The sequence below is a fragment of the Polypterus senegalus genome, chromosome 9 (assembly GCF_016835505.1).
Source record: "Polypterus senegalus isolate Bchr_013 chromosome 9, ASM1683550v1, whole genome shotgun sequence".
NCBI classification, from domain to species: domain Eukaryota; kingdom Metazoa; phylum Chordata; class Cladistia; order Polypteriformes; family Polypteridae; genus Polypterus; species Polypterus senegalus.
In genome coordinates, this window is record NC_053162.1 from 75,616,536 (window position 1) to 75,641,005 (window position 24,470).

General features: G+C 37.1%; 1 protein-coding gene across 2 annotated transcripts in view; it reads left to right on the top strand.

Annotated features, from left to right (window-relative positions):
* The window catches only part of phlpp2 (PH domain and leucine rich repeat protein phosphatase 2), a 201,850-nt gene that overhangs the window by 49,146 nt on the left and 128,234 nt on the right, over positions 1–24,470 (top strand). For both annotated transcript variants that reach the window (XM_039763316.1, XM_039763317.1), the window contains exon 2: positions 21,960–22,255. In XM_039763316.1, the coding sequence (XP_039619250.1) occupies positions 21,960–22,255 (296 nt within the window). The remainder of the gene's footprint in view (positions 1–21,959; positions 22,256–24,470) is intronic.

Here is a 24,470-nt window from a genome sequence, read left to right on the forward strand (position 1 = left end):
ATGGATTTCTTTAGTGAATGTAATTTTTAAGTAAATATGCATACTTTAGGTCTTTGTCACATTTGTTGAAATTACAGAGAAGGCAAAAATGTGCAATTGGTTATAATTTAATTTAAAAATGTAATATTTATACAGCTTTGCATTTAGTGCAGAACTTTTACATTTTTTTACATAGAACATTCTATAATACAACCTTGTAGTTTATAAGAGTGTGGCACAAATTATCCTTATTTCATGGGGTAGCTCTTACAAGCATCTAAACAATATAAACATCTTTCTTATTTATTTCAGTGTGCATCTTGTGTGATAAATAACGCTAATTGATCATTGCTTTGTTAAGATATATGACTTCAGGTCAAGGTTTCTTACATTGTTCTCATTGGTAAGGACCTTTCACTCTCCAGTAGAGTAATTAATTAACTGTGTTAGCTTTAAAATATGTTGTGATGGTGGGTATCAGCTTTCTCTGCATTATGTTTTTGCAGAAACGATCTTCTAAAGCATTGAAAATCCTGATGATGCAGATCTAAAGTATTATTTGATGTTTTCCCCACATTACTTTGCATAAACTGGAAACAAAGAGTTAATTTGTAAATAGGAACCAATTGAATGAAAACCAGTTAAAGTGTTAGCATTATCAGTGCTAAGCATCTTTTGTGGACATTCTAAAAATGACTTATAACCTCTTATTTCTGAGAAAGCTTCTGTATGCAGCATCATCTTTCCTCACACAAGTTTAACATGTTTTCTTTAGTTACAAATTAGCAACACATATAAGCAGGCATTTTCAAAATAATGAAACTACAATCAGGTTGTAGATAAGTCTTTCCTAGCAATGAAAATAATTCAAATGACAAAGTTACTGATTTGTAATGCCAGTCAAAGATCAACTAAACTAAAAATTAATTAACCTTTAGAATTGGACAACTCTGTTAAGGATAACTAGATCTCTAAACTAGTATAACGACTTAAAAATAAAACGTATGTATTGTATTTAGAGTTGATTAGTAAGTATGAAGGTGTTTTACTCCGGGGTAAGTCCTTCAATGTATAGTGTGAAGAACTGTTCAGTGATATATAAATGACTAATCTGTGGTGTCACAATACCATCCTTTCCTTTTATTACATAACACATCAATAGATGTGGAGATAAAGCAAACAAGTGCCAGTCTAACTCATGTTTACATTGGTAAGATTACTTTCATGTACACTGCTGTATTCTGTTGCTTTTTCACATTTCCTGCTGAAACCAAATAGATGTTCCTCCTAAACAGTTGCTTCTATCCTACCCTCTCTGGTACTGTCCCTTTATACTCTTTCAAAGGGCCACTTTAGAGTCAAAGCTGGTGTTGGTCTACAGTTGTACTACAAAAGCAGACAGATGCATATCATTTAGCAATTACCCTCTAAGCACTCCAGATGCAGGCTTGATGCAAAAAGAGAATCATTTTATGAGCTTTACTTCCCACATTCCAACAGCACAACATTCCTGTCTCCAAGAAGGACCAGTATCATTATGATAGTTGCTATTTATTGAAAATGATGATCAGCTATCCCTAGTCTTAAGGGATTTTTTCAGCCAGGTTCTTAATTACTGGAGGCTTAATTAATACAAATAATTATATTCATAATTTCTTACTTCCTAAAATTTCAGTTTTCATCTTTGAGAATGTAGTTTCTAAATTTAAAATTAACTGATGGTATTCAAGATAATCTGTATTTTTTGCTTTCTAAAAGGATTTTTGCAGTCTCAGATTTATGATGATGATGAAACCAAAGTGAGGTTACAATAAAGCAGTTTTTTTTTTCTTAAAAAGAACACCATTTTATTGATTTTAGTGGAGTTCATTTGTTGAATAAATTGGCAACCTATGGAATTGTTTAGTAGAACACCCCTCTACTTTCATCATCAACAACATTGATTTAAATAAAAAAATTTCATTCAGAAGTTTAGCTCAAAGTGTTTGAAAAATAGAAATAGACAAATTACAGAAGAAAGAAAAAAAAACTCTTGATTGTAAATACAAAATTAAAACTCAGTGTGTGATTAGAAAACATACTATGGTCAAATGTCAAAGGAGGAGAGGAAAACAAAAACTCCAGGTGGAGTTTTCAGTTCAGCTCTCTGGGCATTCTAGAGTGCTTACATTTGACAAAGTTATCAATTAATACCTACTATATCATATTGAGGTAACATCTTAATTGTGACATCTTTCCTCATTTTTAACATCGAAGGTGGCTATGGAGTACCCTGGCCAGGTGGCAATGGTGAATGGTGCCACCATAAGATACTGGAAAAATAAAGAGACAGTAATGATTAGTAACTGGAAAAATTAAACAAATAGAACTGTGTAATAGTTGTACTTTATGAAAACAGCCACACTTGCCACTCTGAATAAATACACAATTCTAATGTCAGTGTTGCTGGATTAAATTTAGTCTTGTAGATTTAATGTCATATAAATAAATTATGAAAAGACTAAATAAATAATGTGATCTCAGCAGTTTTTGGAAATGCTTAACAGTACTAGCCTAATGTATGTATTGTAGTAAAATGTTCCAGATATTTGGAGCATTTTTGGAGCCAGTGTTCAAACATACAAGGTTCTAGTTGTAACAATGTGATTATTTGACTCATGTTGTAGCACGGACTTTTTAGTATGTGGCACTGTTAAGGAAGTAAACATAGGCTGTTCAGTAAACAGAGAGTTACAAACATAATGGTAGTGGTCTGAGTTATTTATATACTCACTCTAGAGAATGAACGAGAGTGAAACATGGTGGCAGCGGAGAGATTTTTTTTCTTTTCTCCCTGACCGCGTACGTGTCTTGTTTTAGTGCTTAGCCATGCAGCGCGAAGTTCGCCGGGGGAAAATAAAATAACGTGCTAGTGAAAATACGAATCCTGACCCGCTGATATGAGCCTCGTCACACAAGATAGATGGCACACTTGGACTAAAACCACTGCCGACATTGACGCTGGATTCAAGCAATCTGGGAAAGACATGGGAGGTGTGGAAAGAGGAATTTCAGCTGTATCTGGATCTGACCTTGGCAGAGGCGTCGGAAGGCATGAAAGTAAAACTTTTCTACTACCTGGTAGGAGAAACTGGTAGAGAGTTATGTGAAACCTTACTGGGATCATCAACGGAGGGCAGGACAGTGAAGTTATTAATAGAAGCTTTTGATCAACACTGCAACCCAAAATTGAATGAAACCGTTGAGCGATATCGTTTCTTTATAAGAAATCAAGGAACTGATGAAGGATTCGACAAGTATGTAATGGAACTGAAAATGCTTGCTAGCACATGTAATTTTGGTGACATAAAAGATTCTCTAATACGTGACAGGATTGTGTGCGGCACGAATAGTCCAAATCTGAGAGAGAGATTGTTGAGAGAGGAAAATTTAACTCTGCAAAAATGTGTACAGGTTTGCAGGGCTTCTGAGTTGTCCAGGGAGAACAGCAAAACCATCGAGGGAAAAGTGGTGGAGGAAATTCATGCTTTAAAGCAGGTACAGGCACACAGACCAGGAAAGGATGACCAACGGAAAGCTGTCATTAGCTGTAAATTTTGTGGAAAGACGCACGAAAGAGACAAACGGAAATGTCCAGCTTATGGGAAAACATGTAGGAAATGTGGAAAAGACAATCATTTCGCAACATTGTGCAAAGAAAAGTTGTACACAATTTAATGGAAACTGAGAGTGAGCAATATGAGGATATATGGAGCATCACAACTGAAACTGTGAACAAAGTCACAAAGAGCCAAGATGGGCAGCCGTGTCAACTGTTCGCCGCTATGCTGCTCGAAAACAGCTTAGTCAAATTCCAGTTGGATTGTCGTGCAACGTGTAACATTGTCCCCATAAACTTAGTAAATCCAGATGTTCAAATACAGAAGACAGACCAACTTGTGATGTACAATAAAAGTACACTAAAACCAGTAGGAAAATGCCATCTGAAATTGAGAAATCCATGTAACAAAAAGCTGTACAGACTGGAATTTATGGTCATTGATGCACACTCTGCAGTACCGTTACTAGGAAGCAGAGCAGTCCAGGGCATGAAGCTGGTTGAAGGACAATCTGAGAATATCCTGGTGGTGGATAATGTTATGACAAGGACGGACAGAGAGGACACAGTCGGACTGGACAATGAAACAAATAACAGGAGAGTTCATAGACGTTTTCACAAGAGATGGCTGTCTGCCAGGTCACTATAAGATAGAGATAGATCAGGGGGTGGAGCCAGTGAAACTGACAAAGCGGAGAGTACCAGTTGCAATGATGGGACCACTAAAGGAGGAGCTGAACAATCTCCATGAACGAGGTATAATCACACCAGTAGACCATAGCACTGACTGGATAAGCAGTCTGATTGTTGTGAAGAAACCCAGTGGCAAGTTAAGAATCTGCATAGATCCTAGACCGTTGAACAAGGCTTTAAAAAGGAGCCATTTCCCTCTGCCCACAATTGAGGACATTTTACCTGAGCTGTCAAAAGCAAAAGTATTTATGGTCTGCGATGTAAAGAACGGTTTCTGGCATGTACAATTGGACGATCCATTGAGTTATCTCACCACGTTTGCAACACTCTATGGGAGATACAGGTGGTTGAGAATGCCTATGGAAATAAAACCAGCACCTGAGGTCTTCCAGAGAATGCTGAACCAGGCATTAGAAGGACTTCAAGGTGTACACATAATCGCAGATGATGTGTTGATAACAGGGGAAGTTGAAACACTGGAGATGGCGAGGAAGGACCATAATGAAAAACTGAGATTGTTCTTAGACAGATGCCGAGAGAGAAGCATTAAGCTGAATGTCGACAAATTCAGACTCAGACAAAGTGAAGTGACATACATTGGACATTTGCTCACATCGGAAGGCCTAAAAGTAGATCCAGAGAAAGTACGGGCCATAAAAGAAATGCCAAGACCAACTGATGTGAATGGTGTACAGAGAATTCTGGGCATGGTAAATTATCTGTCCAAGTTTTGCAGACACCTTTCTGATCACTATGAAGTGCTCAGACAGCTGACACACAAGGACAGTTTGTGGGACTGGTCTGAGGTTCATGAACAAGCCTTCAAGAACATAAAAGACCTCATAACCAAGGCACTAGTACTGCGCTACTACAGCCTCAAGGAACAGCTAGTTCTACAATGTGACGCCTCGGAAACAGGCCTTGGTGCAGCATTATTGCAGAGTGGAGAACCTGTTGCTTTTGGAAGCCGTGCACTGTCACTGACTGAACGCGGTTACCCCCAAATAGAAAAAGAGTGCCTAGCCATAGTGTACAGCATGGAGAAATTTCATCAGTGCACATATGGACGAAAAGTGATCATACAGTCTGATCATAAACCTCTTGAGAGTATTGTCAAGAAGCCACTGCTGCATGCATGCACCCAAGAGACTTCAAAGGATGTTAATGAGATTACAGAAATATGATTTCATCATTACATATGTTCCTGGAAAGGAGATGCTGTTGGCAGATGCACTAAGCCGAGCTATCTGGAGGACACCGTACAGGAAGGATCGGTGGAAAAAGAGATCGAAAGTGTGAACATTCAGTACCTCCCAATATCTGAAGAAAGAATAAATGTAATCAGAAGTGAAACGGCAAAAGACGACACACTTCAGACACTAATAAAGACATTTACAGAAGGGTGGCCAACAAACAAAAGAGATATACCAAGTAAAATAGATCACTACTACTCAATCCAGGATGAACTGTCAATACAGGATGGTATTGTGTTCAAAGGGGAAAGAGTTGTGATACCAGACGCTCTCAGGAGTGACAAGATACAACGAGTTCACTCAGCACACCTTGGTATTGAAGGATGTTTGAGGAGAGCAAGGGAATGCCTCTATTGGCCCGGAATGAATGCACAGATAAAGGATACATTGAGAAGTGTGATTTGTGTAGAACACTGGGAGTAAAACAACAGAAAGAATCATTCTGCCCACATGAATTGCCTGAAGACCATGGTCTAAAGTGGGCACAGATCTGTTTGTTTTCAATAACCGTGACTATCTGATCACTGTGGATTATTTTTCAAATTTCTGGGAGGTGGATTACCTGCAAGACACAAAGTCTTCCACTGTGATTAACAAGTTGAAAGCCCATTTTTCCAGGCAAGGTATACCTGACATTGTGTTTTCAGAAAATGGGGCACAATATATGTTAACCAAATTCCAACAGTTCAGTAGACGTTGGGAGTTCCAGCATAAAACATCGTCACCCACTCACCCGCAAAGTAATGGGAAGGCAGAGTCCGCTGTCAAAACAGCAAAACTTCTGATGCAGAGAGCCAAGATGGCAGGACAAGATCCATACCTTGCGATATTAGATCACCGAAACACTCCGTCACAGGGTCTAAATGCAAGCCCCGCTCAGAGACTGCTAAGCAGGATGACACGAACACTACTCCCAACACACAACAATCTGTTGAAGCCAAAAGTAATAGACACAAAACACGGACTGAGACTTAATCAAAGGCGACAAGAAATGTACTACAACAGACACGCGAAAGACATGACCGCACTGACACCAGGTGATCAAGTAAGAGTACAGCCAACACAGTCACAAAAGGTCTGGCAGAAAGCAACAGTTATAGAACCGGTCAACAAACGGTCATACAAGGTTGAACTGGACAGTGGTGGTGTTCTGAGGAGGAACAGAAGGTACCTAAAGCACACTGGCCATCAAAATCTGGTCATAAAACAAGAACAGTGTGCTGAGAACAGCAGATCAAAGGATCACAGTACTCAGCCAATTGGTGACACAAAACATACTGTTACTACCAGATCAGGTCGGATTAGTGCCAGAACACAGTATTTGAAAGACTATGTTACTTAAGTTACATATGGACTGTTAATGTTTTAGTGTGTTCAGACAGTAAATGCGTTCATGTGTGGAGATATGGCGTGAAGTTGCACTAGTAGAGGGAAAAAAAAAAAGGAAGGATGTAACAATGTGATTATTTGACTCATGTTGTAGCACAGACTTTTTAGTATGTGGCACTGTTAAGGAAGAAAACAAGGCTGTTCAGTAAACAGAGAGTTACAAACATAATGGTAGTGGTCTGAGTTATTTATATACTCACTCTAGAGAATGAACAAGAGTGAAACACTAGTTTGGGATGTGTATATGGAAAGGCATTCCAAGGAATTCAAAAAATGATACGTGTTGTGATCCTTATTGACAATTACAAGTATTTTGAAACCAGACACAGGCAGCCAATGTAATGATGCTAATAAAAGTAAAATGCCTTAAGATGTTATCATTTTGGTTTCTTTTCTTAGGGCTTAATTTTTTAGAAGCTGCAGCTGACTTCTAGGTTATCTTTTTGGGTATTCTTGATAGGAATATGTTTCAGTAATTTAATTGGCTTAAAAATAAAAGCATGTGTTAATTTGCCAGCCTCTTGCAATGATATAAAAACTTGTCTATGTTTACTGAATAAAGAACAGTTTTTGTAAAATAACATATGATTTAAAACGTAGCTCTAAATATAAATTAGTGCCTACATTCTTTAATTCAGGCTTGATTTTTCAAAGCTTAAAGACCAACTTTTTTCTCTTACGTCTCTTTACTTTTTTGTACCATTGCCAATAAATACACTTATTGTTTTTTCTTATTTAATTTAAGAAAAATACTGCTCATCCATTTTGTAATGCTAGCAAGAGAATAAGTCAGGGGGTTGAGAGCCTAAAAAATCATCTGATGTTAGAGATGTGCATGGCTGTGTGTCATCAGTGTAGTTATGAGAGTTTACCTCATGTTTAACAATATTCTGACCTAATGGGAGCATGTAAATAAGAGAATAATAAAGGACCTAGAATTAATCCCTGCAGTTCACCACATACAGTATCGTTGCATTTCTGAAATCTAGTCATCAAAACGTACAAAAGGCTTCCTACCTGATATTTGATTGAATCCAGTTTAAATCACAACGAGAAAGGCCAACCCAGTTTCTAAGGAAGGTGATGGTACGATTTCTAGTATGAAATGCAAAACTCTTAGACGGCTAGGTATGATATTTTATTCACATCAATATTTAGCCATAAGTTATTAACTACTTTCATCAGTGCAGTTTCAGTGATATGATTAGATCTAAAACCCAAATGGCAATTACTAAGAATAGATTTTTTATTCAGTAAATCATTTTTGTACTATTATGATTAAAAAAGATAGGTTAAGGATGGCCTGGGCTGTAGAGTCGGTACACACAACCTACGACTCCTCAATTTATGGTACCTTTCACTCTGACTCCAACTCCTCTATTTGTAACTTAACCCAGTATACAGTACCAGTCAAAAGTGTGAGGTCACCCAGAAATGTTCATATTTTTGATAGAAATTGATAGCCTTTTTTCAATTGATTAAAAATATTGCCAATGCATTACTAATATATATGATGGTTGCTTCAAATGACTGATTTTTCTTTGCTCTCCCCACCCCAACCCCCATAACCTATTGTCTATGGGGGAGGAGCAAAAGCTTTAGATTCTTCAAAAATTTTTATCTCCGGTTTTCGAACGAATATTGACATTTTAGGGTCCCCTGATACCAAAAACATTGATATCTCAATGATGGGTGTATGTCTGTCTGTGTGTCACAGTTTCCTGAAGACGGTCTAGCGCTAAAAGGGCTGAACAGAAAAATACCAAATTCGAAACTTGTGTTGATTAGTTTTTGAGCCAAATCATGCAAGAGAAAAAGGCTATCTAGAGGAACACTCAAATACCATATTTCCGCAATTCATTATGAATTCTTCTCATCAATTGCTATCATAATGACCTATTTTTTGATCAGAAAGATCAGCATTGGAGAGGTAAATAATTACAGAAATGTTATAGAATAGATCAGTTAACTTGGTTTTAAGGGTGCAACTACTACTGATGCTCACATCCAAATTTTTTTATTTATTTATTATTCACATATGGCTGCATAGTCTAGTTTTCAGTAGCAATTCCTTTAGTGTTCTAATTGTCAACTCTGTTAGCTTATCTTTAATTAGTCATGTGTTAATGCTAATTGGTTATTAGAGAAGACTTTATATAATAACTGCATTAGTACCACTGAAACCTGGTATCTTGTTCATGTGTGTTACAAAGTACTGGCATTCCTAAAGTTCAGTTCTGGGTTTAAAAATGGCCAAAATAAAACACCTTTCTCAAGAAACATGTCAATCTATTATTTTTTATAGAATGTAGGTTATTACATGTGACAGATTGCCAAGAAACTGGAGATTTCATACAATGATGTCTATTATGGTCTGGACAAAAGAGTGTGAACTGCAACTAACCAGCATAGAAAAAAAGGGGAAGAAACAGATGGACAGCTGCATGCAAGGTTAAGGACATCAGAGTTTGTAGTTTGAGAAATAAATGTCTTACAGTTCTTCAGTTGTCTTCAATAAATACACACCAAATACCAGTGTCATCTGCGACTGAGAAAAAAAAGACTCCAGGATGCTGAGCATAATATACTTTTCCACTCATCTTCTGTCCAATATCTGTATTAACCTTTTCTTTTTATTTACCAGTTTCATATATTGGCTTTTTCTTTGAAACTTTCCAGTCTGTGGTCAGCATCTCTGAATTATGTTTTCCCTGATGCAGATGACACTGGTATATGGCATGTATTTAAGTAAGATGTCAACTGAAGAGCAGTAAGACATTTATTTCTCAAATTACGAATTTTGATGTCCTTGTCCATCTTCACATTTCCCATCTTTTTCTATACTGGTTAGATCCAATTCACCTCCTTCTCTAAAGACTATATAATATACACTTTTGTATGAAATCTTCAGTTTCTTGGCAGTCTGTCATATTGAATAAGCTTCATTCTGCAAAAAAAAACAAACAAATAAATACAATAGAATGAAATGCTTCTTGAAAAAAATGCTTTATTTGGTTTTTGAAACCTAGAGCTGAATTTTAGGAATGCCGATACCCTACAACAAAAGTGATCCGAATAACAGGTTTCAGCAGTGCTAATGCATTTAGAAAGGTCCCTCTAATAACAAATTAGCATTAACACATGACTAATTAAGGATTAGCTTCAGGGAGTTGACTATGAGGATGATAAAGCAATGGTTGCTGCAAATGGAGCTTTGCATCCATATGTGAATAATAAATTACTGCTCCAAATGTCTGATTTTTTTATGTCCATTATGCACACTAGTAATGCCTTTATTTAATGGTATCTAGATAAAAAAGTGTGAATTTTTATCAAAAAAATGGCAATGTATTTATTTTATCATGTTGACAGAAAGCACACAACATACAGATACAAGATGCATTTTATCACTGCCAATGTGAATCACCAGGCTACTTTTTAGCACCCTAACCTGTTCAAAGGCTGTGTAGCAGTGCCCTTGAGGCTTTTTATATTATGAATGAAGCTACAAACATTGAGTAACATTAAATCAAAGACAGGACGGCACGGTGGCGCAGTGGTAGTGCTGCTGCCTCGCAGTTAGGAGACCCGGGTTCGCTTCCCGGGTCCTCCCTGCGTGGAGTTTGCATGTTCTCTCCGTGTCTGCGTGGGTTTCCTCTGGGCACTCCGGTTTCCTCCCACAATCCAAAGACATGCTAGTTAGGTGGATTGGAGATTCTAAATTGGGCTTGGTGTTTGTGTGTGTCCTGCGGTGGGTTGGCACCCTGCCCAGGATTGGTTCCTGCCTTGTGCCCTGTGTTGGCTGGGATTGGCTCCAGCAGACCCCCGTGACCCTGTATTCGGATTCAGCGGGTTGGAAAATGGATGGATGGATAAATCAAAGACAAAACCCAAATTATTGAAAAACCAGTAACAGCGTACTGCACGATAACGTTCAGTGAATACACTTCACTTGAGCATTCATAGTTTTCATCCTCTTTCTCTGTAAGTTTAGCATTCGGTTGGTCAGAGGTTGATGCATTTGCTGCTTCCTGAGCAGCTCTTCTTTTCTCCACCCTAGCGGCCCACTTCCTCTCTTCTTCCAGCGGCATCTTTTCACATTACAACTGATTAAGTCAGTGTTTGTGTTGCAATTACATAGTACATATTCCTTAATTTTTCACCCTGCCCAACACCCAGTCTATGCAGGCATTAAACTATGTTGCCTACAGTCATTACTGACCAAAATTAGGGTCCTGAGACAAAAAAGTGGAGAACCACTGTGTTACTCCAAACTGGCCATTGGCACTTTGAGCTTTGGAGTACCAACAGATAATATATGTGTACTGACACATCCAGAGAGCCTGTGATGTGAGAGATCAGCTATATATACTTGGGGCATGTGTTAGTCATTCATTTCTTGGTCTGCGCTACATAGTGTAGAACATAACGTGCCTAATCCAGTAGTGATGATACAATGTCCAATAAATCTATGCAGAAAAACAAAAAATATTCTCATTATGGTAAAGACATCACACATGGGAAGCACATTGGGCAGCAATATAAAATATGCTTAGAAGATGTGCATTTTAATAGACATGAAAGTTGTGCAGCTCTTTCATCTTAACATTAACATCGCAAAGCATCATGGAACATTGGGAAAAAAAATGTTCATCCAAGCCAGCTGCACAGCAAAAAATCCAGAAATGCAGAAAATGCTTCGTCAAATTTTGCCAATCAACATTATAGATGATGCTTTTTGCTAGTCTTGTAATAAGTTGTCACACTGACCTCATCATGCACTCCTTATTTGAAATTGTGGTGTGTATCCATTAATTCAGCAAGCAAAACGAACATCTGTTGTAGTTCTGTTAGGGGAAAACAAATGAAGATAGTGCAAGAACCTTTTCTACTTGCTGTTTTTTTATATACTCCTCTGTATTGGAACTTTGATGATCACTACCGTGGACTTTGCCTTTTTTGCCTATCCCCAACCTTGTTTCTACTCTGTTGCGCATTTTTGCACCTCCTTAAGAAGCTAAACTGCACTTCAATTAAGACTTTATTCCTAGGATGTTTGTATTCCATACACTGCAACTTCAGCATTAGTTTCTTAATACTTAATACTTAGTTTTATCCTGAAAAGACCCGTGCCTGTTTTAGTCACACTTCATGTTGTCTCCCACTTGCACTGCCTGCTCCCATCACCCAGCACTTATTTGAACCGGAATGAAACGATTTGGAGCTCCAACAAATTGAAGATGAGATTAATAAAAGAGAGGGAGTATGAGACAAAAGAAGGTAAGCCGATAGTGTTCAAACATCTGGCGAGAGTAACTTCAGATTTTTACAATTACAATAAGAAGGTTGATAGAAGTCTTAACCAATGTCTCTGTTTTTGTGCTGTTTTACTTCTTTATTTACATGAAAAGTCAACCAACAACAATCGCCTTTTGAACTGAAAAGAGATTAGGGCACCTGCTTATCTCAGGAAAAATAGTGTCAAGAATATAGGATAAAATATATTATTTCCACTATCCTTTTGTTGTGAGAAATATAGCTTATATTTTCTTAAGGTATGTTTTCTAAAATCTAATTTTTTTTCTTTTCCTCTCACAGTGCATGTATTTGTAAGGTTTTAAGACTTTTGTTTTGTGTTTTTACTCATACCATTTGGAATCCATTTTAACTATATATGTAGGCACTATACTTTTAATGCTTATATAAAAATGCTTCATTTTTGTGCACAATTTCCCACGACAAATTAATGTGCACCATGATTGTGAAAAAGATAACTTCAACTTGAAAAAATCCAAACTTAACCTTTAGTTGTTCATTAATACTGAGTGCACTGTTGATTCCAAGTTTTCATTGAAAAAGCAGATAGGAACAGCATAAAGGATGCAAGTGGACTATTTTAGTTGAGTAATTATTCTATACATTTCAAGCACATTTATTTAGCTAACTCTGGTCTTGAAGTCTAAGTTATATTACAGCTTATATAATACATTATTCCTGAAAAAATGATGCATAAGTTTCATACTTAGTTAACCATTGACACTTAGCAGTAGAGAATAACAGTCTTGCATTTCCTTCACTGTAATTTATAAGTTTGGAAATATCAAACTTAATTGAATTGCTGCATAGTAAATAATTAAATGAATTTCACATTATCCATTTACACTCAGATTTCTGGTACTCCTTTTTTTAATATGTTTTTCTGGGACTGGTATGTCAGCCTGCAGCCTTCAACATATTATTGAACTTGCCCACCAAGTTATTTACATTGCTGCCTGAGTTGAAGTCGTGAATTATTAATAATACTAGAAAAATAAGAGGAAGCTGTTGCATGTTAATAATGCATCCCTCTGTAGTTTTAGTTAAAGGTAGTGGAGTAGCAAATGCATGGAGTGGACAGGATATTCCATCGGACTCCATGCTTAGGGATGCCTCCCAAGTGTCTTTCTTTTTTTCTCATAAATTCCAAAGGTTTCACATTTACCAATCAATGCAGCAAGTGCGTTAATTAGAATTGTTACCAGCAATTTGAAAGCATACAGTTTCAAATTATTAGACCAATGACAGCTCCTATTTCAAGTTATGACAGCAGCTGTCATTGGCCATTTGATTTGAAACAAAACTTCCAGTCACAATCCTTTCCTTGAAACGATGGAGGGAAGCTGGGTAGCCACAGAAGCAACTGGGCAACAAGCCGAGCAGGAAATTCATGTTTATGTATTGCTTCTAATAACTGAAATCGTATATACAAGATACAATAAATTCTGTTTGTATATTTGTACCAGAAATCTCTGTTTTAAGTATGTACAGTTGTTTTTTTTTGTTTTAAGAGAAGTGACTTATTCTCTGAATTTGTAATTACATAGGATTGTCAACAGTGCAATAATACATGCAGTAAATAATGCAAAATAGGCTCAGCCTGCAGAGAAACATTCACAGTTAGGCAGTTGCTGCTAAACATGAAAGTATGATTAAGGATTTCCAATTTCAACACCATCCACATACAGTGTACCCCAAGGGACTACATTTCCCAATGTCCTTTATAGCAGTGTTTCTTAAACTATAGATCGTGACCCAAAATTAGGTCACACATGTTTGTGATGGGTTGCCATATGATCGTGTAATAAAATTAACCAAGTTCATGCAAGCAGAAATTCAGTGTTGAGTGATACACCACCTGCTATATAGTTTACTTCTTATTGCAGCAGGATGTGAAGCAATCCCGTTAACACATCATGTAGAGCAGGGGCTCTGTGGGGCTGAATCGTCCATTGAACCCAACCCCCCCCATTTCAAGACACCATAATGTTTGGGACATAACAATGGTAGGTATATTAAAGCAGTCATATTTTGTTGCATATACCTTGCATGTAATGGCTGCTTGAAGTCTGTGGAACAGACGGATCAATCAAGGAAAAATGTGTTTTTGTACTAAACATTATGGAGGGCACTGTATAAGAACAGGGGAGTGAGGAGGTAATGGCACAGACAAGCTTGTGAGATGAAAGGATTGGGGCACTACATTCAGATATCAAAATAAAAATAACAAGGACCGGGACAAGAATGTGACAATTTTCAGAGTGTTATGAAGGGCGAGTGAATACGTTGGGACTATATAGTGCCATGGCAGTGTTGTACTCCAAGTGGAGTTCAGTGACCATGAACAGCTGGTCAATTTCTCATCGCATGCTCTCTGTTACAGCATACATGGAATCTCATTCTGTATTAGAAGATTTTGTATTATGTTTAATGTGACTGAATGATGAAGAAGTCTTTCTCATCCCACTATTTTTAAAGTGGTTTGATTAATTTCCACCTAATGTTATGTGTTTGTTAGACTATTAAGTACTATAAGAACACCTGAAAATATCAAAAGGTTGAGACAAGTTGTAGACATTCAGCACAATCTCAGTCATCATAGTTAAACATTTCTTACCACTGCAGAAAATACAAATAATGCATGCATTTTAAAGAATAATTTAGGTTTTATTTTCTCACAGTTTATTGGATTTTTAAACAGAAACTGGGAACTAGGGTATATTAAACTATTTACAAAATTGTTTTGAACAAAGCATTGTTAATGGTGGAGATCATTTGAAAAACTTAAAAAACAAATGTTACTTAAGACAAGGTAAATAGACTGCATCAAATAATTAATTAATTTTGGAGCTAATTCAATTCCTTATCTGGCACCATGTTCACATATTTAAGTTAAGTGACCTTTCATGCTATCCTTCAAAAATTCCTTATATCCTTACACTGGACCCCAAGAATTTCTTTCTCTCAACTTTACTAAAGCTTAAACTAAGCATTTCCACTGGCAGTAATATACCTCAGAAATCGATTTCTGTTTTGAATGGTGATAATTGTTTTAGGGTAAAGCTCCTGGTACCCTGTGTGGAGTTTGCATGCTCTCCCCATGTGTATTTGCGTTCCTGCAGACCTCTGGTTTCTTCCCACACTCCAAAGACATGCAAGTTAGGCAAATTGGGGTTGCTAATCCCCTTAGCATTATATTTACCCCCGAAAAAACAATCCAATGTTGTTTAATTTTTTTCAACAGGAAAGATGTTATTATGTGTAACCAAAACTTTAACATTATCTCCATAGGAGATATAGCATACGTGCTTCATATGATATTTTTTTAAACACTCATAGGAATTTTAAGCAGATGTTAAAGGATTTTTTTGTAATATATTTTTTGTTGCTTGTACATGACTTGCACGGTTGGGACTGTCCATTGTGTCATTGTAACCTACTGCACCGTAAGGCTTAGTGACTTCCACATTTTCCCAGACATGGGCATTGACAGTTACTGTACTTTGAACATTGCTTAGTAGGTAGACATCTTTCAACTTGATAGAGATTATTTTGCCTTTTTGCCAGCAGCTACTGCACCATGCTTGCATCTTGGCGTGTTCACGCAACTGGAGTCACCAGGCATACCTTGACGGTTTGGTTGTACAGTGCATCAGGTTTAATTGAAAGTCTCAGACAGTTCAGGTGAGGTATAGAAATTTTCATTCGTTATACAGTAACCTTGGTTAAGCAAAAGGTCTGATAGTGATAGCACTGATGATGTCACCATATTGGCTATACTTGCCAACCTACTTGGTCTCCTACCAGTGTAAAGTATTGAGTTCTAGATGTATCCAGACCTTGCTTCGCACAATAAGTAGAACTTGATCCTGAATCATGCCTGTCTGAATGCAATGTCCTGTATCCATGGGAACTTTTCCATGTAAAGCATGAAACTTTCATCGATATTATGTCACGATCAGAAACATACACATTCTGCGTATTTTTGATGTTCAACTGATGCACATCCAACAGTTTGTACAGATTCAGTGCTGCGTGATTGGCTTTATCATAGGCATTGTTATTATTGTAATGCAGGTATTTCATAATGAGTGAAAAATGACATAACTTGTTGAAAATATGCATCTCAACACCTTGTTTGTGGACCAGTACCATCTCTGTATTGGTTGACACACTATATCTTGCACTATCAGTAGACTGAAAAACACCCACCATTTTCTCATTTTGCTCAGCATAGTGGTTCATTTCAACAACTGTTTTCTCCACCACAATAATCCAGATAATCATGATCAACAGGCATCTTTTGACTGGGGTTACCCTTAAATCAGTATTGTGGAAATAAAGCATTTTCAGTATCAAACATGAACATCACTGAAACGTGCAGGTAGAAATGTGCTAAATAGGTTTCAGTTTCACTGTCCATGTCGTCTGATGATCATTTCACATTATCGTCACTATAGCTTGATTTGCTCAATGTTTCAATTTCATTTTGATTCAAAGACTGTATTTCCTGCTTGCCATTGTGTTTTTGGTGGAAGGCTCCATGACTCTCATAAATATTGATGAGTTACCATAAACTGGCAGAAAGCATAAATATTTTTGATGTTTTGCAGCATATTTCATTCACTAGGTGGCAGCAGTATACTGTCCCAAGATTTTTTTGTGCTTAACAATATAAAGCATACCTTTACACATCGCCCCGAGTATGACTCTGGAATAACTGTGTTTCTGCATAGAATTCTGAGCCAGAGTCACATTCGAGATTAATGCCAAGAAGGCTAAAGTGGCCTGTGTGTGTGTTCTCCATGTGAAAGATTGGCGCCCCATTTAAGTGTTGTCACTGCCCTGTGCATGTTGCTTGCTACGATAGGTTCCAGCTGCCCCCAACCCTGCTCTGAATAAGTGGGTTTGGAAAATAGATGAGCTGATTAATTTTTTTAATAACAGAAAAAAAAAATATTTGTTTTCCATGTTATTTTTGGTAATTTTCAGTAGTATTCCCATAAACAAAGGTCAGCTGTCCAATGAAAGGTTCTCCATCAATGATGAACCAATACCAGCTGTACTGGAGAAGTCAGTCAGAGGCCTCAAACGATGGTACAACATGGAACTTAAAGACACCAAGCAGGTGCAATAACTCAAGCTGGATATAGTCAGTTGCCTCAAAGAAATCAACAACACCTTTCTTCCAGGGAAGCTGAAACTTTGATGCTTTCAATTTGGCCTACTGCCCCAGTTCACCTAGGAATTTAGTATCTATGAAGTCAGTTCATCTTATGCTAACCAGCTGAAGAAACTTGTGAAATCTCAGGTGAGGACGTGGCTTAGGTTTCCGAGATGTCCCAGCAGCGTAGGGCTGTATATGAATGGACCCTCTCATTGCCAATCACTAGCTTAGTGGAGGAATGTAAAAGTGCAAAAGCAAGATTGGAAATGACACTCACAGATTCTCAGGACTTACTTGTAAGAGGCATTTCTCCAGCCCTAGCAACAGGGAAGATATGGTCTCCAGCAGCAGTAGAGGATGCAAAATCTGTCCTCCATCATAGAGAAGTTGTGAGCCATGCCCAGCAAGGCAGTGGAAGCTTTCATCTGAGAGCAAAGAGACCGACCTGGATAAAGGCAACTCCAATGGAACACTGGCACCTGGTGCTGGAGAAGGGAGCCACCAAGAAGCACCAGCTAGGTGTGTCAAAGCTACTGCTCATGCAAAGCAATGCAACTAAATGAGGTGGGATGGTCAGTAGAGGATAAAAATTATGAGCTGTAGTGCGTGGAAGAAAATATGTTGCTCTTCACTATCAGAGCCACATACAGTATGATGTCCAAAAATTCTTTGGGACGATACTGTGGAAGAGGCATATAAATTGAAGAGTTTGTGCTATGCCAGCTTACCATCTGAAGCAGAGGAGGGAGACTGGAATGTAAATGTGTGCCCAGTTGAAGTGGGTTGCAGGGGCTTTGTAGCCGTTTTTACCATAAGGCTCCTGAAGGAAGCAGGTGTCGGAGGGCATGCCCAGAGGAAAGTGATTAAAGCACTTGCCAATTCCAGTGAAAAGAGCAGTCACTGTCTGTGGGTGAAGAGAAAAGCCTCTTTTTGTGCAATTGAGTGACCAGTTAGAATGTTACCATAATAGATACTTGAAGGTGTCCTGTGCTAAAAGGCCGAAACACCTAAAGACATCAGTCACATGGCTGAAATGGTAACAACATCTTATAGTGGTCAGCTCCAAAAACCAACTACCATTTCACTCAATTACAGTGGAGATACTGTACATCAGGGTTTGCAACATCCAGTAAGTACTAAGTAATCATTTATGAAATATGCCTGAAAGGAAACGTTTGCTTTTTTGTTATATACCATTCTGTTTGTATCTTTATGACACTGCTACCATTATAATAATAATCCTTTTCTTGGGACCCAGTATGGCACCAATTTTGTAATTTGGGTCTGCAGATTAAAATGTTTAAGAACTAATGCATTATAGGACAGGGAGCAGTTCCTCGATGGTGATAGACAGAATGCCACATCTCTTGGGGAACCACTGACAAAACGTAAGGAATGATGCAGAACACCTTCCCATACATAGAAACTGAATAACAATCAAAACCGACAAGAATTACATAATTATACAAATAATAAACATAAATAACAATATAAACAAGAACAATGTTCAAAGGGAAGAACATGAACAAAAATGACATAAAAGAGATATTTAAACATAAGCCAGATTAGGACACCTTGCTGAAACATAACAGCTCTTCAAGATGGGGCTTCTACATGACCAAAAATTTGATTAAACATAAACGGCATCAGTAAAATTTACCCGGGAAGTTGGAATGGGACTTGATTAGAATAATTACCTAACAAAGAAATATATAAAACTGATTAAAAATATCTAGATTTGTTTAAATAAATATGGGAATTCTCCAATAGTTCTTGCAAATGCTGGAACAGTGGGATTGTTTTCACCATGGTAGTGGAGTATGAAACTAGATATCTCCATGTTATTTGTAGAATTTGAGACTTACAGTTGTACTCTGAAGCGCACATTACAGTATATGTGTATACAAAAATTCATTTGGAATTTCAAACTTGTCTTTTTATTTTTTTATCTCCTTTTATTAACTATACCCCAAATTTCGTTCAACTGCTTTACATTTTTTTATTGCTGCTTAAATGTGAAATGCAGCACTCGCTTGGAAATAGAATTGTGAATTAGTTTCATCTTCTGCTTTGGCTTCTGCTTCATCTTAAAGAATTGTTATAACTGTTATTTACTTTTTCTTGTGTGCTGTTGAGTATTTTTAAGTTAACCAATACCGGTCCTAAACTAACTTGCTATTAATTTGGACATTTGTATTAAAATGAGTACATAGGCCTTTTCTTTAAACTGTACTTTTTTGAAGTTAAATCCCAAAACATGATTAGTTTAGCCCATTTCAGTATTGTGAGGCAGTGTTTTTAGTTTCACCTATTATATTAATGAATACGATGAATGTTGGATGTAAATAATGACTGTCCTTTTGAAACTTGTACCATGTTTACATTGTAGTAATAAAGTTTTTATATTTAACTCTTAATAAACTTTATTTTTTATAGCTATAGCTACTTTAGAAGTAGTTGAAAAAAATCTGTAATCAATTTTGAGAAAAAGATTTTTGAGCATTAAATTGAAATGTTTTTCTTGGAATTTTGATAAAGTGATTGTTTGATACTCTGTCATTGGTTCGAGCCCGGACGTGACATCACAGGAGCCAGTGCCGGCAAGGTCTCATTTCATAGGCTCAGTCCCGGAAGTGACGTCAAGAGGGCCAGGTGGGCTCTATTCAATAAGGGCATGCACAAAAAAGCGAGCTTCAAAAGGGCTACCTCAATTGAGCGTGGCGAATAAAGGCGTTCGTAGATAATTTAGTTCAAGTGGCTCTGGAATATGTGAAAAGCAACAAAGGTGCAGATCTACTCGTAGTCGAAGGCTACACATTCAGAAAGGAGAAAACTATCAATGGGAAACACATCTGGAAATGCACTGAATATAGGATTGGAAAAAGTTCGTCTCGCTGTCATACCAAAATTGGATGTTTTAATATTCTTGCTTTCGCCTTTTTATACGTTCAATCATTGACATTATCAAATAAATTTTCTGTAATAATTTTGTTGCGTTTGCCTTTATTCACTGCGCCCAATTGAGGTCGCCCTTTTGAAGCTCGCCTTTATTTACGCGCGCCTTTATTCGCTGCGCCCAATTGAGGTCGCCCTTTTGAAGCTCGCCTTTATTTACGCGCCCTTATTGAAGGATATGGGCCAGGCTGAATCTCCCATGAATGGTCTACAGGAAAGGGAGAAAAAGAGTCAGTGCACTCTGCCACATCCCGGTATGATTCGGAACTGCCCTTACTCAAACCCTTTAGCTGCCTCCCATGTGCACACGTGTGACAACTCTTTCTCTCATAGTCTAATGATATATTATCAGATTAATGTAATTAATTTGAGTGTGGAGGTGTATTTATTTAACTCCCTTCAATCTTCATAAGGACTGCAAGTCTAGAAAATGGACACATTGACATTCTTATATATATATGCAAATACTGCATAGTAAATTGTATCTCTTTAGTTTAATTGCTTAAATTTGGCTCATTGGGAAATAATCATAGCATTTTTGCCAGCCAAGGTATCCATTCTTCGTATACAGTAGATTGCATGACAGCTCATTCTCAAATCTGCATAAATCTAATTAAGGGACATGTGGGCTAACACCTATCTTGGTGTGTTGGGCGCAAGGCAGGAAACTGCCCAGGTCAGGGCACCAGTCCATTAAAGGACCTGTTTATACACACCCACATAGACCAGTTTGGAATATCACCAGTTAACCCTAACCAACATGCTTCTGGAGATGTGGGTGGAAAACAGAAGCACCTAGCGGAAAACCCTCATAGACGGAGAGAAACTTAAATATATAAAAAAGTTAATTTTGGATGTAACTGAAGTAAAAAAAAAAAATAAAATCTCCAAAACCACCATATACTGTACAACCAAGTCATGCTTTCAGACTGTCCAGTGACCATGACTATGTATCATGAGTACATGTAGGATATTATGTGATGTAGCTAATAATATAATATGAAGCTGAATCAAAAGAATATAATGGGAATGCAGGACTGCTGTTGCTTGAATGTGGGTTTACTTAAGAGCTGAAATTTTATGGCTCAGCACAAAAATAGTCATTAAGGAAAACATTCTGGCCAGAGCAGCAAAGTAAGTAATTTCCTTACAGCTAGCTACATGCTGGGTGCGCAATGCACTGTATCAGTGTGTGCTCCTAACCTAACCTAGCTACACAGTGTCACCTTCTATGTGGTATTGTGATATAGTGGTTCCTCTGTGTCTGTGTTTTTTTTTTATTTTTCTCCAACCTCTGAAATATGTATATTAGTTTAATTAGTAATTTTATGTTGGTCTGGCATAACTCTGTCGTGTAATACAGTATTTCTCAACCTTTACTGTCTTGTGATCCAGTTTTACCATATTAAGTTTACTGACAACACACAAGCAGTGGATGTGGGTGGTTGATCCCCCTTGGTGTATCAAGTGTGAATGAGCAGGCAGCAATAGTGCCATGTACTATTTTTACTTCATGAAATTATTTAAGTAATTGGTGTAGCAAACCTACTGTACACTGTCTAAGTGTTATTAGGTGATAATATTTTCATTGTTTACCTTTTCTTTGTAGCGCAATATGAAACGGAATGGAAGCCGGTCCTGTGTGACGCGGAAGAGCCGGTTTGGCTCACGGGAACGTGATTGGCTAAAGGAGGACCGACATCGAGGATGCTTATATGTATATCGAAGTGGAGAACCACAACAAACAGTCACCGTTCCATCTTCTTCCACTTCCTCCTCCTCCTCAAACACTTCACAGTCTGACTTGCGACTTGTGCTGTGTACTACTGATAGCACTGTAGCAGAACTTTGTGCACAAAGTGATATTGAAGGATTGTACCTGCAAATGCACGGGGATTTTGTGAGGTAAGATATAAGCTTCAGTCACTTTAATCAGTTTGATCAACTGTAATGCACTTCTGGAATAAATGAGTATATACTACTTCTTCCTTTACATGCTTTCTAAAAGGTACAGATTTTATGCTGTAGGCCTGTTTCACCAAGTAGAAACTGAATTTGATTTTTTATTAAGATTTTTATTAAATCTGTGACTCATCTAGTTTACTTTTCTCTGTGTTCGTCATATGTGTACATTAGATCTGGCTGCCCACAGTTACTATTAAACCAACTGACATCATCTGAATGTTTTTTTTTTTCTTTTCAAGTAATGCAGCTGAATACACAGAAGGCTACCAGGTCTCTAGCACCTGGCTGGGTGCTAAACTGAAGTTAAGATTCTGCAATGTTAAGAGGTTTTTTGTACTTGGGTGTAAGCAATTATTGTGGTGGTTATGAAATTAAAAAAGATTTAGACTTTTTTTAGGTAGCTGTTTAACTTGTGCAGCTTTTTAAAAGTTTTTATTTTTACATTTCTTATAGTAACATGTCAGTTATTCAATGTAGCCAACATCATATTGAATTAAAAACAAAATAAAATTATACTTCACATGCTCATAATAGAGTGGCAGATGTAGGCAGTACTGTCCAATTGCAGCTCTTGAACAGTGGTTAATTTGCTATGTGCAGTGCTTTTAGCGTACAGTGTGCTTGTTATCCTGATGTTTTCATTATTTGTTTTTAGACACTCTGATTTCCTCACGTATTTTAATAATCACTTGCAATTCCAAAATGGACAAGTTTTAACAGGTATCAGTGCACCCTTATCTTTGATAACATCCCTAAGAATATTTAAGATTATTTATATAAAAAATTGAAAAAGGTATGTGTTTAGTAAGGCCTGAATTAACCAGGAGACCGTCTTTACAAGACATAAATATGTGTCATCTTAGCCTGCTCTGTATCTAACACTAATCGCAAAACATACAAAAGTGTTCTTAGAAATAGTTGTTGGTTGCATATAATCAAGATTAAACTCAAATAAATGTTCTTGAAAATATTGTTACAACTAAAAGTTGAAGTTTATTGTTTTTGCTTGAAACTTTCCAACATCAATGACAGAAGACTCTTTGCTACAAGTCCCAGCTTGGAGACCTGAGAGTAATCATTCCTTTTTAGTAATCTTTTATGTTTTATTCAGAGGATGGGAGCTTTTCTTAACTTTACCTTATTTTTCTAGTGAAGCTGATGGTACAGAACCCCAACACTTAAATTTTGTAGTTAGCTTTTCTACATGAAACTGGACAAAATGATTCAAGTTTATGACAGCTTGTTGATACGACTCTCATTCTATCTAAATAATAATTACCATAAAATATCTGCTGAGCAGATTAAGAAGCTGTTACAACAGTGCTTGATCATTTCAATTTACCTACTGTATAAATTGCATTTTATTAAAAATTGTAGATCAGTATTAAACAACCAGGCTAAACAACAATCATTATTCTTTTGACCAAAAGAAAAAGCTATAAAATGGCACACTTTAATTTAGAAAATAATTCAATTAAAAATAGAAACTATCAAATTAAGGCTGATCCTTGTCACTGCCTTTGCTTGCTTGCCACTTCTGTATGTGTTTTCTCTGGTTAACTCCTAGATATCATATATGTGTGTAAGTTATTTTATTTAGTGTTTATGGACTGGCCTGTTGAGTGTGGAGGTCTGTCTGCATGGGATTTCTCTGCGATGTATTAATGTACCTTCCAGGTTTGGTTGCAATGAAAGTCTTAAATCACTTTTGGTCTCCAAGGTTAAGTTTAAGTACTCCTGGCCAAGAAAGCGCTGAACTTAGTACGTTAAAACTTAATTAAACCAGATGTCTATCAACAGACAAAAATGTATGCTTAAAAGATTATTTAAAATGAGAATTTGAAGATTCTGCATGTAAAGGGCTTTCTGGAAGGTACCATGACATTAAAGACCTCTTTTGGGAATCTGTGTATTAACATTTGAGATCCTTATAGAATTTCCCTATAAATTGTGTCTGTGGAATTATGGTATAGTTTGTTCTTTTGTCTTGAGGAAGGATTATGCTGCGTGCAAGTGCTTGCTGGTAATTTTATTTTTGTATTGAATCTGTATTGTTTTTTTACAACAACAAAATTTATATACAGTATCAATACATGTGAAACAATTGACTGAAAAAAGTAACAATTGTGTATTCATTGGAGACTGCATGCAGTAC